The sequence below is a fragment of the Macaca thibetana genome, chromosome 7 (assembly GCF_024542745.1).
Source record: "Macaca thibetana thibetana isolate TM-01 chromosome 7, ASM2454274v1, whole genome shotgun sequence".
Lineage (NCBI taxonomy): Eukaryota > Metazoa > Chordata > Mammalia > Primates > Cercopithecidae > Macaca > Macaca thibetana.
In genome coordinates this window covers 70002026-70019302 of record NC_065584.1, presented here as the reverse complement: position 1 = coordinate 70019302, position 17277 = coordinate 70002026, and the positions used below count along the sequence as shown (strand labels likewise).

The following is a 17277-nucleotide window of genomic DNA, read 5'->3' as shown; positions in this document are numbered from 1 at the left end:
TGAAATTATGATGTTTGAAATTTGGGCCAAAATTCACTATACAGAAATACATCTCTGTAACAAATTATTTATTAGCAAATGAAATGCATTTAACTTATTGATGATGGCTCAATAGGCAGGAAATGCTATATCAAAGGATTTAAAGTAATTTATCTTTTGTAAGTAATGAGTATTAGAGTTTCAGGTATTAATGCATAATTATTAAAATTATAATTATTAATATTATAATATTAAATAATACTATTATTAACAATTAAGTGGATTCTCTAATGATTAGATAAAATAAATACTGTAATAGATTGTGATTTTATTACTTCCTATTATAAATATAGAATTGAGGCCGGGTGCGGTGGCTCAAGCCTGTAATCCCAGCACTTTGGGAGGCCGAGACGGGCGGATCACAAGGTCAGGAGATCGAGACCAGCCTGGCTAATATGGTGAAACCCCGTCTCTACTAAAAAAATACAAAAAACTAGCCGGGTGAGGTGGCGGGTGCCTGTAGTCCCAGCTACTCGGGAGGCTGAGGCAGGAGAATGGCGTAGACCCGGGAGGCGGAGCTTGCAGTGAGCTGAGATGCGGCCACTGCACTCCAGCCTGGGCGACAGAGCGAGACCCTGTCTCAAAAAAAAAAATATATATATAGAATTGAAAGTTATTGTGGAGAATATTTGAATGGTACTGTGTAGAAATTCAGTGTTGTTAAAGCGCTTTTGAAAGAAAACCCAAATTGATTTTTATGGAATAAGGCATTTTAACAGCTTTTGCCCATTCTACTAGTTTTTTTGCATTAAATATAAAAGTACAACATGTAATTTATTTGGATATGTAGAGAGCATTCTGTTTCAATTAAAATATAGAAAATCATAATGCTATCTAATTTATAGTGTTGTTTACATATACCTAATTAAACATCCTATGACCAACCAAATTATTGTACTTTGCTTGAACTAACCCACTATTAACTTTATCAGCTGACTTTTGAATAATTTTAAGAATACAGATTTTTAAACTTTTAAATTAAGTGACCAAACCACATTAATAGTAATTGTAACAGAATTAATTAATTTTGAATGCATAGCAACTAAATTGATTTTACACTTTTTCTACCTCTTTGCTTGCTTACCTAAGCAAGTAAAATCTGCTGTAGACTTGAGGAAGGAGGATATCATAGCTCCTTTGGAAATCAAGAATGATATGCAAAGCAGTATAAAAGAGGTTATGTTTCAGAAAACAAAGGAATTGAAACGTCAGCTCCAGCTCACTAAGCAAAATAAAACTGAAGAACCCATCCCTGTGAAAAAAAATATAGATGACATCTTTGATAACATGTGCGAAAAACACAGTTTGAGAAATCTCTCTTTGACTCTCATTGAAGCATCTAAAAAAGCTGGCATTAGTTACATTGTTTATCCCAAGAAAAAGAAGATGAAATGGAAGAAAAGATTGAAACAACAAAAACTTATATTCGTGTATGAAGAGTTATCCAAGCCTCCAAAATCTCTTGAAAGGTCTTGTTTAAGTGATTTCTTTTTATAGTTTAAGAAATATATTGTGGTTTTGACCTCAATTTTATAATCTCACCTCATGAAGTTATTATTTTATTCTGCACTGAAAATGTGAACCCTTCACTTTTTGAAAGACAAACCTCTGGCTGGGTGAGGTGGCTTACGCCTGTAATCCCAGCACTTTGGGAGGCCAAGGCGGGTGGATCATCTGAAGTCAGGAGTTCAAGACCAGCCTGGCCAACACGGCGAAACCCCTCTCTACTAAAAACACAAAAATTAGCTGGGCATGGTGGTGTGTGCCTGTAGTCCAAGCTACTCAGGAGGCTGAGAAGAGGTTGAACCCGGGAGGCAGAGGTTGCAGTGAGCCGAGGTCAGGCCACTGCACTCCAGCGTGGATGACAGAGTGAAACTCTGTCTTAAAAAAAAAAAGAAAGACAAACCCTCATTTAAAAATATATGGATATTTCATAGTATAAGTATGTGAATGATTCAAATTATAATTTAAATAGGGGATTGATTTAAGGACATGAGGTAAGACTAAATCAATTTGATAGCTAACTGAAATCTTCCAGAAAGTAAAAAACCCAAACAAGTTATTCGAAGTGATTTAGTAACAAAAAACAACTCCTGCTCCACACAAATTCTACCCATTCAAAATAGATATTTAAGTATTTTTAAATTTTAAGTTATTGAATTGATTTATAAATCTAGATAATTTTGGGCCCGGTGCAGTGACTCACACTTGTAATCCCAGCACTTTGGGAGGCTGAGGCGGACAGATCACGAGGTCAGGAGATCGAGACCATCCTGGCTAACACGGTGAAACCCCGTTTCTACTAAAAATACAAAAAATGACCTGGGTATAGTGGTGCGTCCCTGTAGTCCCAGCTACTTGAGAGGCTCAGGCAGGAGAATTGCGTGAACCTGGGAGGCAGAGGTTGCAGTGAGCTGTGATCATACCACTGCACTCCAGCCTGGGTGACAGAGTGAGACTCCATCCCCCTCCCCCCCCAAAAAAAGGCTGGGCGTGGTGGCTCAAGCCTGTAATCCCACCACTTTGGGAGGCCAAGATGGGCGGATCACGAGGTCAGGAGATTGAGACCATCCTGGCTAACACGGTGAAACCCCATCTCTACTAAAAATACAAAAAAATTAGCCAGGCGTGGTGGTGGGCACCTGTAGTCCCAGGTATTCGGGAGGCTGAGGCAGGAGAATGACGTGAACCCAGGAGGCGGAGCTTGCAGTGAGCCGGGATCACGCCACTGCACTCCAGCCTGGGCAACAGAGTGAGAGACTCCGTCTCAAAAAAAATGTTAAAAAATTTTTTAAATATTGTAAGCTCTTATTTAGGAATCAACACAGAAATATTTTTTTCCTTCCTTGGAAGTAATAGTAGCCAGTATATTTAAAATTATGTAGGGACCTGAAATAATAACCACTGAAATTCCAAATGTGTTCATTATTAAGTGTTCAGGACATAACTTTCTTATAACAAAAGTATTGTGCAAAATAGTTTCCTAAAAGCTCTGAGGTTTCTTTTTAGATATCCCAGGACATCACAGAATTTATTAAACTTGTGTCCTTTTGAAAAAGTAAAGACTTTACTGATGATAAGAGAATAAAAAAAAATTTGTTCACTTTATAGTTATAAAGACTTGCTGTCTGCAAAAGAGTTAATTATCTCTTGAAATGGTGACTTATTGTCCTTGAGAAGACTGGGGGGCATAGTACTTCATAAGTGTGAGTGATAGAGTGGAACAGAGGCCAACCATAGTGGAGAATGCCATTCAAGTCTCGTGTTCTTTGTATACTACTTATGCTTAAGTTTCATCTGCAACAAATAGAGTATCTGGAAAATTTTTTTTGTTAGTTCATCTGTAGAAGACTTCAAGTAGGTTTTCTAAGTTGATAAATGTTTTAGATCAGAACCAGAAGTTTGCTTATACATTTTAGATACATTTACTGATTTTTAAAGTATTATGAATCTTCACCATCCTAGAAAGGGTAATACACACAGCACCATTTTGGCCACAACCTAAATGACTTCTATCTAAAAAAAGGATATAAACTGATCAAATGCTGCTTCTGTGGGGTGTGGTCTTCTTACTGACCTTGTATCATTCTGAATATAAAGTTTTACCATTTAAAAAGATTTCTTTGCCTTCTAATAACTGACTTTGAAATTTGTATGTGCTGCCAATGGGTGTTACAGGAACCCTAGGATGAACCTCTTGGTGGAGGCAGTAAAACAAACTGTGGGAATATTTGTTTAAGACAATATGTTAGTACAGCTTTCTTACCTTTTTAAAAAAAATCTTATTTCAAACTAATTTACCACATATAAATGTAGACACAAATTGTTAGTTCAAAACTAACAACTATGGAGCAACTTGAAAAATAATTTTGTTCCTATAGTTTGAGACTTTTTTCCCTTTTTTTTTTTTTTTTTTTTTTTTTGAGACAGAGTCTCTCTCTATTGCTCAGGCTGGAGTGCAGTGGCACCTCGGCTCACTGCAACCTCTGCCTCCCAGGTTCAAGTGATTCTCATGCCTTAGCCTCCCAAGTAGCTGGAATTATAGGCATGTACCATGACGCCTGGCTAATTTTTCATATTTTTAGTAGAGACAGGGTTTTGCCATGTTGACCAGGCTGATCTCGAACTCCTGACCTCGGGTGATCCACCCGCCTTAGCCTCCCAAAGTGCTGGGATTACAGGCATGAGCCACCGTGCCTGGCCTTTTCTCACTAATCTTAATTTGGTAATTCACAGATTTGCGTCTTACCATTTTGTGTTCAACCATGAAGGTTATTTAATCACACCCATTCTTGGCTGGCTTCTCTTAATGGTGGGAAGCAGACTGCATGTGTTCTTATACATCAAGTCAAATTATGACTGTGGAAAGTCACTCCTGCAGAAGGCCACTGGAGCCACCTCACCCAGATTCATGCATTTCCTTTTATCTCCTTAGCCCTGTTGCTTCCCTGCTCAGCTAGGTCATGGCAGGTTGCCAGAGTTTGCAATAACTTTGCAGCTTCATTGTTTCTCTAGAAATTTCCCTCTGCTTTGGTCTCTGAGCTCAGTGTTGACAGAGCAACCCGAGGGAGTAGAGGAGACCTTCCTCAGTAGCTGGCTGACCCACAGTGAGCTCTTCCTATCAATGAATCTTGGCTGCCTTCACTCCCTTGTACCCACTGCCTTACTTCCTATGTGGGCTTTTGTGAATTGCTAGCCTCTTGATCTCTGCCAACGTTCTGTCTTCTGGGACTGAGTAACATTCTTCATCTGAGATCCAGGCTACCAGCCTGTGTGACAATGGCGTTCCTATCCCTCTGAATGCATCTTCTTGTGCCCCTTTCTAGAATAATTGTCCTTAGTCTTGACTCACTTGACCTGCTCCTGCAAGTGAACCTGTGGTCTCAGACCTGGTTTTCTTGGCCCATCTTGTGCTGCTGCATTCCTGAAAGTAGCAGAATTTATTTTCCCCCAAGCAAGAGTTGTTATATTTTCCTTAGTTGTTTTACTCTTCCACTTTTTGTTTTTTGTTTTTTTGGTTTTTTTTGAGACATGTTTTCACTTCTGTTGCCCAGACTGGAGATCAATGGTGTGATTTTGGCTCACTGCAACCACAGCCTCCTGGGCTCAAGGGATTCTCCCACTTCATCATCTTAAGTAGCTGGGCCTACAGGTGGGTGCCACCACGTGTGGCTACTTTTTGTATTTTTTGGTAGAGACAGGGTTTCGCCATGTTGCCCAGGCTGGTCTTGAGCTTCTGGTCTCGAGCAATCCACCCGCCTTGGGCTCCCAAAGTGCTGAGATTACAGGCATGAACCACTGCGCCTGGCCATCAAGACTGTTTTGACTTTCATTTACCACTCTGCTTCTCTAAGAGCTGGCAGCAGTGTTGTTCTAGGAGCAAGAACTCTGGATCAGGAATTTGTATACATCCATATCCCAACCTCCATTTACTAGATCCTCAGTGACTAGACCGAGCTACTTAATTTCCTTGAATATTTGTTTCCCCATCTAGAAGATGAATACCCTGTCCACATGGTTTCTGAAGTTATGTCCAGCTCAAATATCCCTTGATTTGGGTAGTCAAATTATCCTTATTTTTATACCAATAATATTTTGAGCAAAACGTTTAAACTGTTCAAAATTTCTGTTTCCTTTAATTGTCTTACATCTCATCTCAGATTAACTGTATGTACACATATTCCAGCCCAAAGGCTTGACTTTCTCAGACTGGTGTGATAGCTAGCAGATTAATTTACTCTTGTTCCTCCAGATGAAAAACCATGAACCATATTCATGGCTATGAAAACATGATTTAAACTTGCAGTACAGGAAGAAATATTTACCTTTTGGGGTAGATGTAAACAGCCAGTCCCCTCTTTTATCGTGTTCCTTTTCTTTGTATTATTTAATTTTAGTGATCTGGGACTATAATTCTTCCTCATGAAAGTTCATCCATTGTCTGCATTTCCCTTCCTTTTTACATCCTTCTAGAAAGTTATATAGCAAGATCTTGTTTCCTTAAAAACATTGTACTTATTTTATTAATATTTGATAGTAAAAATAATACATGCTTATTGTAAAAACTTAGAAAATACAGCAATACTACCATTGAGAAATAAGTCACAATTAACATATTTTTGGATGTTTATGTGGGAATATATTTTAACAAAGCTGTATGTATATACATGTATGTGTGTATAATAGTGCTTATATATCTATATAGAAACCTTGAAATTATATACATCAAACTATGAAAGTGATTATTTCTGGAATAATGAGAAGTGATTGGTGGGTGGTTCAGGAGTTAGTCTGGGATATGTATAGCTTCAAACTTAGATTTAGAGGACGCCCTCTTTCAACTCTCTTTTGTCTGGAATTTCCTCCTCATTCTTGCCTCTTTAGTATCCTTTCTGCAGTTTTTCTGCCCAGTAAAATTTCAGAGTACTGATCACAATTTTAGATGTTACAGAAAAGTCAGGATATTGAAAGAGTGAAGCCTCTGAGTAGGCAAACGTGGATGGGACATAGAACACAAGTGATACAACTGAACTCCCAGGGAAGAAGTGTTGTACATTATATGAATAAAGCATCTTCCTTCCCTGGGAATGTATATTTTGTTTAAGAAAATGAAGTAAGTGTTCAAGGCAGATAGCTCCTATATTTTCAATGAAGGCAAAGTTTATCAGCTTAAAGTGAAGAGTTGGAGGGACTATAGTTAAATGCAATTTCTCTTGTTAAATCATGGCACATAGTAAGAATTCAGCAACAATTTGATGAATGAAGAAGTTCAGCCATTCATTTCTGCAATATACATTTATTGAGCACTACTCAACAGTACTACATAACAGATACCGTTTTAGACAAGGAGCATAGGGCAAGGAACAAGATTGGCAAACTCCCTGTCCTCATAGAGCTTATATTCTAGTGGGAGAGAGAGTGGAGAGGTAAACAAATAACATTAGGAAGTGACAAATGTAATGAAGAAAATAAAGCAGTGTAACAAAGGTTACTATTTTAGACAGAGTGGTCAGAAGCCTCTATAAGGTAGTGATATTTGAGCGTAGAACTGAATGGAATGAGGGAATGAGGTATTTGAATATCTGAAGTGGTCATAGTGAGTGCAAAGGCCTTGAGTTGGAGACATGCTTGTTGCTTTTGAGGGACAACATAGAAATCAGTGTGGCTAGAACAGAGTGAGTGCAGGGTGGAAAGAAGCGAGGTTGAGGAAGTGGTCAGAGATAATACCAAGTGGTATAGGCCAGAGTAAATTTGAAATTATTCTTAAGAGTGCCAAGAAATCATTGGACTTGAGAATGGGGTAGTGATGTTTATAGGTTATGGCAAAGACTTTGGATTCTTAATAGAAAAGGAAACATTGGGATTTGGGAGCAGTGAGTTGATAGGATCTAGTTTATGTTCCAGAAGGTTCACTCTGGTTACTTGTGAAAAATAGATTGTAGTGAAACAGGGAGACCAGTTAGAAAGCTATTGAAATAATCGAGGTGAGAAATAGTTTCTTGGTTTGGGATGATAGCAACCAAAGTAGTGGAAAGTGGTTAGATTTTAGATAGATTTTAGAAATAGGGACAACAGGATTTGCTTGTGGGTTGGATATGGGATATATATACACACACACACACACACACACACACACACACACATATATACACACATACACATATATATGTACATACACATACACATATATATAGGTATGTACACACATATATGTATGTGTGTGTATATATATGGAGAGAGTTGTCCCTGACATCTAAATGTAACTTCATCAGATTCTCCTAAACTAGGGGAGTGGAAAAGAAAGCATGTCAGGTCAACAGCTGCAAACCAGGTGCCAGAAGGTGTGTTCATTGCTTCAGTAAATATACCACATCTGGAACTAAACCTGTAATTGTTATCACCACCTGATTAAATTTGTGATAATTTATAGTCACTTCCTACAAGCGATGTTGGTTTTGCACTGGTGGAACAGGAAAGTAAACTGGAGATGTGGTGGGAATTGCCACCTATATCCTTCAAGTCTGATGGTGACACTAATGTGTAATTTCCCCAGAATCTGGTATTGCTTTTTGTTTGCTATCTTGGTGGATAGTGGTGTGAGATGGGATGAGGGCGATTTCCACTTGGCCCTTACTACCATTATCTTCCTCAGTCTACCGTTTATTCAGTTGTTACATGTATTTACTCCCACTATACATTCTGGGACTAGGGAAATTATCAAAAAATGGGTCCATGTCTCACTAGATCCACTGTTAAGTGGTCTCAGACCAAGATTCTATCACTTGACTTTCGTAATTCTTTAATTTGATTGATAAACATCAGTGGGATTTGTAGTGGGTATCTGTGGATTAGCATAAGGTCAGAGCCAGTATCTAATTACCCCTAAAAGGTTTGAGGTTCCCCTTTCTTATACCTTTAGAAGATTTCAGGGAAAATTCACTGTGTATACCGAAGCCACATTGAAGGATTCTTCCTCAGTGATACTTTTCCCGACCTTCCTGTTAAGAGAGGTTTTGGACTATGAACTGGCTGGGGTGTGAAAGCTGGGTAAAAGATTGTGAACCCCCACTATAGCTGGTTAGATTTGTACCAGAAGACCTATAAGTTTTTCCCCTATGTAAGCAAAGAACACCCAAGCAAGCTGCCCATTTATCTCATCTCTAAGGACATTTAGACATTTAGTTATTGCCACAGGTCCTTGAGAGTTAAAATCCTGTTATTACTATTCTGACTCTGTTGCTTATTGTGGTCATTGTATCTACCATATCTGTAGTGGTAAATGGGATTTTACCACTCCAGGGTTCTGTTATTCCCACTGGAGTCAGTGAAACAAATTTCTTTGCTCCCGTTCTCCCACTGTCATTCTTTTCCAGCTCTGAGGTCAGCATCCACAAGGCTTTTCAAGGGTATTGCCCCCTCACTTATGCGTTCTCTGGTCTTTCCAAGGGTTAGGACTTGACTAAGCACATTCCATATTGCAGACAAATTCCTGTTTCTTGAACCTTAGAACTCATTCCTCTATAGCAATGGCTCTTATAGTGTAATCCATGCATGATTGTTACCTGGGAACCTGTTAGAGGTGCAAGTTCTAGAAGTCCACCCTAGGTCTACCGAATAAGAGACCCTGAGGGTGGAGCCTCAAAATCTGTATTTTTAACAAGTCTTTGGGTAATTCTGGTGCATGCTGAAGTTTGAGAACCCTTCACTTAGAGTATTCCCAGGTGTTCTAGCTAAGGCTGTGTGTGGTGAGGCCAGCAGCCACCAACCCAAGGTCACCTCCATGGAGGAGGAATGTGGGAGACTGAGGGACTGTAATGGCTGAGGCTCCATGAGAGGGTTTGAGAGTCACAGCTGAGTGATTTCAGGACATGCTTGAGGTAGGTGCCTTACAGCATATGAGGCAATGTCACAGTGTAATCATTGAAAGAAACTTATGCAGGAGAGGACTGAGAGTCTGAGATAGGGGATCTGACAATTCCTCAGCCAGTTTCCTCAGTAAAGGGAAGATAAGTGGGAACTGGAGATTTAAAATTCTCACTCTCATTCATAGCTCCTTGCATGTTAACATCCCATATTTCAGTTTTCTGCTTCTTGCCTACTAGCTTCATTAACTTGGTTCACAAAGTTTACAGGGTACTTAATAGGTACTGCAACTACTCTTTGGTCTGAAAGAAGTAGTCAACTGAACACACAATTTTTTATTTTATTTTATTTTTTATTTATTTATTTTTTTATACTTTAAGTTCTAGGGTACATGTGCACAACGTGCAGGTTTGTTACATATGTATACATATGCCATGTTGGTGTGCTGTGCCCATCAACTCGTCAGCACCCATCAACTTGTCATTTACATCAGGTATAACTCCCAATGCCATCCCTCCCCCCTCCCCACAATAGGCCCTGGTGTGTGATGTTCCCCTTCCTGTGTCCAAGTGATCTCATTGTTCAATTCCCACCTATGAGTGGTGTTTGGTTTTCTGTTCTTGCGATAGTTTGCTGAGAATGATGGTTTCCAGTTGCATCCATGTCCCTACAAAGGACACGAACTCATCCTTTTTTATGGCTGCATAGTATTCCATGGTGTATACGTGCCACATTTTCTTAATCCAGTCTGTCACTGATGGACATTTGGGTTGATTCCAAGTCTTTGCTATTGAACACACAATTTTTATAATAATTATTGTTGTCTTAATGACTTAAAGCTCCTTGATCTCCCAATGCCTTGTCTTCCACCTGAACATCAGTCCCTGCTAACATTGGTGATATTTGACAAATTTTTATACCACCACATGCCATGGATTACCTATGTCCTATTTCAGCCTGGCAAGGAAGTTATCCTAGAATGCTTTATGTGTGTGTGTGTTTCCTGAGTCCATCTCTGGTACTAATTACTTTGTCAGTGAAGATCCCAATCATAAACACCACTCAGCTTAGGATAATATTGGGAGAAATTTACAAAAATATCAAAGTACAAGGAAACCAAAAATGATAATGCAGTATCCTGGGATTAAAAATGTAAAGCCATTTTCTACTCCGAAATTTGAGAGGACAAAAAGAGGGAGTGATGACTAGAAGCTGAAAGAAAAGAGTTGTATAGAAATGGTTTTCTCGAAAGCAGTAGTGATCTTTGTTCAAGAATCCTGGGGAGTTTGAGGAGACCCTTCATCAGGAAGCCGGAGGAATAAACACCTTGACTTCACTCTCCTCCTTCCCTCTGTTGGGGTTCCTAATTGGATAAACTTTATGAGAAGACAGAGACCAAGAGGCTATAGTCTGTGCAGATCAGTTTCCTGGGACAGGGAGCAAGATGGAGAAGGGTAGAGATGAATATGGAGGTGCAAACAAAACTTATCTGGCACAGAAGACCTTTCTAAAGTGACATTTGGTCAGAAATATGAATTGAGAAGGAGCCAACCAGTCAGAAGGGCTGACAAGGGCAATGGCCTTGAGGCGTGCTCAAGGCTGGAAGTTAGGGAATGAGGGGGAGAGTAGTGGTGTCGAATATTTATGCTGGTACCTGATCACGTGGGGTCTTATGGACCATGGTGAAGAGCTTGATTTGCATACTGGGGAAGCTCTTGGAGGAGTGATATGATCTTATGTACATTTGTAAAACAAAAAACTATGCCTGGCTGCCATGCAGAGAATGAATTAGACAAAGGGCAAAAGTAGAAGCAGGGAGTTAATAAATTATTCTACTCTAAGAAGAATAGATGATGGTGGCTTGCACTAGAATGTGGAAAGGAATAGAGAATTTATGAAAGTAAGGAAAGGGAAGGAAACTGACTTTTCTTACTTTTGTTCTCCTAGTGTTCAGCACTAGGTATTTCTCATAGTACATACTCAGTAAATATGAATTGATAGGGTAAATTATTTTATTTCAATATACTGAGTTTATTCTTATTTCCTATGGCTAGTACAGTACCAGCCCTATGGCACATGTTACTCAATGAAGACTATATTGCAAAGGGAGAATTTGAGAAGGCTAATCCTAGACTTGTAGCATTTGAAAGCATATTAGGTATTATTTAATTTGATAGCCTACTAGAGAAGGGTAAAACTGGGATATTCAGTTGATAGTCTGAGGTGTAGTCAACTCCTGCCTTCTTCCCGCTACCTCAAGTTCATGTCCTCTTTAACCTCTTGCATGGCATTTTTTTTTTCTCATATTATGTTTACTTCCTTAATTCTCAATTGTAATTCCTCTGGTGGGTTAGGTATGGTAGAGGGTGTAAATTAAACTTGAAAGGCGCGTTGACCTCATTTTTTTAGTACTCTAAGGAGGCTACATCTTTAAAAACAGTCTTTTGCTTTCATAAACTTGAGATTCTTCATACAGTGTTACCGTTTTATTAAATGAAAAGGAGAACTTGCGCATAAAATTAGCATGTAATTTTGTTTTGATAACAGAAATAGTAGTTTTATGTGTGACTGAGTTGATTTACTGATTAGAAAGATGATTGTATTTCTGTAATTAAAAAAAATCACTCTTTTAAAAACTAGATCAACATCTCATGGAATACTTCCAGAACAGAAGAAATATTTGTTCAAAGTTCCATTATATGAACGTCAAATACGGTGTCCCAGTTTACCTTTGTATTTAAATTTTGAAAAATTCTTCCAAACTAAGGGAGGAATTCCAGAAAATATTGATCCTCGGACATGGGCTTTTGATAGGCTCATTACGGACAAAGATGCGAGCACGCCTGTAAAAGAGAAAGATGATAAAATATCAGTTCCTAAAGACACACCTGAAAGAGTGAAAGAACCACCAAAACTAAAATTAAGTGATGATGTGGAGTCCGATCTTCCACAAGAGGTCATTAAACATTATGAATCTGAAGTGAAGATTTTGACTGAAGAAATAAACGATAAGACAAAATATCCTGCATTTGCATATTGTAGGCGTGGAGCTATTTATAGAAAACTGGGAAAGTTGCAGAGTGCCATGAATGATCTACAGAGAGTAAGTTTTATTTAACCAAAATAGTAATATTCACCATTTACACTTGCTTTTAATTGTATAGTAATTTTTGCTGAAATTTTGAACAATGAATGTTTATAGTATAGCATGTAGAATTATTATAACAGTATAATTATTTGCATTTTCAAATAATATTAAAAACATGATTTTTAGTTGTCAGATTGGGAGGTTTTATTTTACATTACATACATACAAAGCCACTGGGATCAATCGTGTTTGAAACATTTATTTGATAGGATATCCTCCTTTAACAAATCAACTTTAACTGAATTTTTACATATATTTTCTAGGTAATGCTCTTGGAACCATTGTTTCTCAATGCCTATTGGCAACGACATTTAATTTATCTTTTCCAAGACAAAATTAATGAAGCTTTGGATGACTTGAATTATATACATAAATATAATAAAAATAATACAGGTGGGTTGTCTGTAGAGACAGTTATATTACCTACATTTTGACCTCAACTTTGTCATTTATTGGTACTGTAAGAATACATAAATCAGTAGATATATGTCCTGAAAATGACTTTCCTCAATTAAATTTTTTTACTCTTGTTATTGTAAATCCAGGGCTCATACAATCCTATAGTCTTTTTAAAATACTTATCATGGTTTGAAAGTTTACTGTCTTTGATATATATTGCAGTAAATTGGTTCCTTACTGCTCATCTCACAACGAAAGAATATGAATTTAAAATAGTTAGTTATAGAAGTAATTTACAAATCTCTCTTTGATTTGTGTGATTTGATCACATCTCTCTGAGTTAGTTATTGTATGCTTAGGCTTACTTGGTTGTAAGAAATTTGTACCTTTGCTCTTATGTGCTATCCTCCAATCAACTTGAAGCACCCATGGAACTTTCTAGGAATGTGAAAATGTGATATTCACCTTTGTATCCCCAGCACCTACAACATACCCATAAAATAAAACATGAGCTTAATAAATGATTTTTGACCTGTGTTGATCGCTGCTAAAAGTCCATTAAGTTTTGTGTTATCACAGCCTAACTTTTTACTATGATGATTAAAGGATTATGAAAAAACATTTTAGACATATGGAAAGGTAAAGAGTAATTTTTGTTACTTCAAATTGAAAGTACTTTTAACCACAAATGAGCATTTATCCAGCCTTTGAGAACAAATTTGGCATTGTAAAAATAAAAATTAAATGAAATGGGTCAAGGCACAGTGACTCACGCCTGTAATCCCAGCACTTTGGGAGGCTGAGGTGGGCGGATGACATGAGCCCAGCAGTTTGAGACCAGCCTGGACAACATGGTGAGCCCCCGTGTCTATAAAAAAATATACAAAAATTAGCTGGGTGTGGTGGCATGCATCTGTAGTTCCAGCTATTTATTAGGCTGATGTGGGAGGATTGCTTGAGCCCTGGAGGTTGAGGCTGCAGTGAGCCATGATTGTGCCACTGCACTCCAGCCTTGGTGACAGGAGAGCCTGCCTAAAAAAATAAAATAGAATAAAATAAGATAAACTAATAGTTAAGAAAATGTAATAGAGAAAAATTATTTTGACTACATTTTTTGGAGGGAGAGGGATTAATCTTTTAAAATTTTCATAGTGAATGAAAGGATTATAACTCCAAATTTTATCTTTTTAATTTTCTTTAGAGGCATATTTGTCAAAGGCAGAAATTTACAGGGGAAAAAAAGACGTAACTATGGCAATTCTAAATTATACCCAGGCAATTAAATGCAGGCCCACAGATGCTGACATCTATTTCAGGAGGGGTGAGATGCATGAAATAGCAAACAAAGTACTGGCCATTGATGACTTTTCTAAAGTAAGTCTTATCACATATAATTCTACCATTTATATAGTTTAGATTGCGATATCCTCATGCAAATAGTACAGCAAATTTTTGAAGATCTTTTCATATATATTATATAATCAAAATTGATTTGTTATAGGTTAGGAGCTAGAGTTTTCATTACTGGAATTTATATTAACACTGTGTTAATTATTATTTTTTAAATTGTGAATGAATGAATTTACATCAGAATTGGACGTGGAGGCCTTGAGATAACATGTAGAGGGGCCCAGCTTTTCCAGCTGCCTCCTCTGGAGCCATGCTACAGTGGTTAAAGAAGCCTTTGAAAATTGCTTCTTACCTTTAAACATTAAAGAAAAGTATTTTCTACTTTTTAACTCTTGAATAACTGATTCTTTTCTGCAGGGAACCTATCTGCTCTCAAAGAAGCTGTGTTTACTGGTTTGTTCATACATTCATTCATTCATTTGTTCACTTGCAAGTATTTATTTACTAAGGCAGTATTACAAATTATGATATTAAGGCATTGTTACAAATTGTGGTAAGTACTATGAAGGAAATAAGGATGGTGGGAGAGTAACTTATGTTTAGGAGATGTCAGAGAATTGAGGAAATGAACTTTTTTTTTTTTTTTTTTTTTTTTTTTGAGACAGAGTCTCACTCTGTTGCCCAGGCTGGAGTGCAGTGGCGTGATCTTGGCTCACTGCAAGTTCCGCCTCCCGGGTTCACGCCATTCTCCTGCCTTAGCCTCCCAAGTAGCTGGGACTACAGGCACTGTGTTAGCCAGGATGGTCTCGATCTCCTGACCTTGTGATCTGCCCGCCTTGGCCTACCAAAGTGGTGGGATTACAGGCATGAGCCACGGTGCTGGACCAGGAAATGAACTTTTAACTGAATCGTAGTCAAGGCAAAATATTCCCCTTATTGCAGTACAGTTCCAACTCTGATCTCCTGACTTTAAACTCCAAATTCTTATTCCTTACTGCAATTTAGAATTTAGAAGCAATTATTTAAATAATTTAACTTTCCATGTTCCCAACTGCCCTATTTATGAATCCATGACATCCACTTGACATTTTTCTGCTTGAGGAGAATATTACATGTTTTGTTAACTTCTGGTCTAGAAATGACCAAAAAGCTCTTTTGAAGATGCTGAAATTGTTAGATTATCTATTCTCTTTGTTTCCCCTATCCTGCACCAATAGTTCAGAAATAGAGTAATGCAGCACACTGAGATCAAACAAATTTTGAAATCTTTAGGATTTTTTTTTTTTATTTGAAAGATATTTGGTCATCTCCTTTGTGCTTCAATTCTTTTCTACTAACAATAGGTGAAGAGCTTTATAACTGATATATGATTTAGTCTGTTCCCTCTATTACTTTGTATGTCAATGTAAAATGAATGAGCCATGCCAGTACCAGTTCAATTCTCTTCCCTATTTTAATGGCTAGATTAATCTATATTTTATGTGATTGAATCAGCCTTGATGTAGTCTAATATGTTACGTCTTTAATTAGGATAAAATGCTGAGATAGATCCAATGAACTCCATTCTAGTTGAACAATTCACTTATGAATTTTTATCAGCAAAAGTTTCAGTGAGTAGAAGCCTGGGCTTCCTGTATATGCTGTTTTTTTTCCTCCTAAAAAATATTCCCTCTCTAGAATTTGATGATGGAAAAAATCTCCTAAAGGTATGTTCTTTAGCTACCACTCTGAAAATTCTGACATCTTCAGATGGTTTGCTTTTATTAACCTGAAGTTAAAAACATAGTTTTAGATCACTTATGTGATTATATACTTCGTTTTTTTTCATTTTGTGATGTTTATGTACCTCCCCCTGTCCCTGTAGTGTATTTTTTATGATCCCAAAAGAACAGATGCATTACTGAAACGTGGGCTGTTTTATTATGAAAATGAAAACTGGTTTGCAGCCATAGAGGATTTCACAGCCTTGTTAAATATAGATCACCAAAATTCTCAAGCAAGGTAAGAATGATTTTAGATGTCGTTTTTGAAATTATTACTATTATTTGAAATACATTTTCAGAACAGAAAATTGCTTGAAATATATCAGACAGCTCTTTAAAAACAATGAATCAATTTTCAGTGCCATCAGTAAATGAAAAACCCTTGCCTACAACCTAATGGTGTGGGTCATTTAATAGGCATAAATGACAATTTAAAATTGTTTCGTTTGCATTTCCTAAATACTAGTTGCATTATCAATTTCTAAAGCATTGCCTACCACCTTGCATCTCTTCTTCATATCCTTTGTACTTTGAGCACAGAAAACTATTCATACATTTTCTTGCAGAATCTTTTGTTTACTTATTTATAGAGAAGGAGTCTCACGCTATCACCCTGTCTAGGGTGCAGTGACGCAGTCATGGCTCACTGCAGCCTCAACCTCCTAGGCTCATGCGATCCTCCCACCTCTTCCTCACAAGTAGCTAAGACTACAAGGTTGTGCTGCCACAGCCTGTTAATTTTTCAATTTTTTTTGTGGAAATGGGATCTTGCCTTTTTGCCTAGGTTGTTTTTGAACTCCTGGCTTCAAGGGATGTACTATCTTATTGTATTGTATATTAAACTTTGTGCATTGTGCAGTTTTCATTTGCACATAGTATAGTTTCCATTTTGTTGCTTTTCTTTTAGTCTAAATTTTGTTTTGAAATGGTTTAAAATATGTATATAATCATGTCTACTCATCTTTTCACTTGCAGTTTTTAATTTTAAATCATTTTAAAAATATTATTTTATTTTACTTTAAGTTCTGGGATACATGTGCAGAACATGCAGGTTTGTTAGATACACATGTGCCATGGGGGTTTGCTGTACCCATCAACCTGTCATCTAGGTTTTAAGGCCCGATGCATTAGGAATTTGTCCTGATGCTCTCCCTCCCCTTGCCCCCGACCCCTGACAGGCCCTGGTGTATGGTGTTCCCCTCCCTGTGTACATAT

General features: G+C 37.6%; 1 protein-coding gene across 10 annotated transcripts in view; it reads left to right on the top strand.

Moving 5' to 3' along the window:
- Positions 1–17277, top strand: part of TTC6 (tetratricopeptide repeat domain 6) — a 244260-nt gene that overhangs the window by 138563 nt on the left and 88420 nt on the right. For all 10 annotated transcript variants that reach the window (XM_050795859.1, XM_050795855.1, XM_050795856.1 and 7 more), the window contains 5 exons: positions 1129–1508; positions 12043–12505; positions 12814–12943; positions 14151–14323; positions 16164–16300. In XM_050795859.1, the coding sequence (XP_050651816.1) occupies positions 1129–1508; positions 12043–12505; positions 12814–12943; positions 14151–14323; positions 16164–16300 (1283 nt within the window). The remainder of the gene's footprint in view (positions 1–1128; positions 1509–12042; positions 12506–12813; positions 12944–14150; positions 14324–16163; positions 16301–17277) is intronic.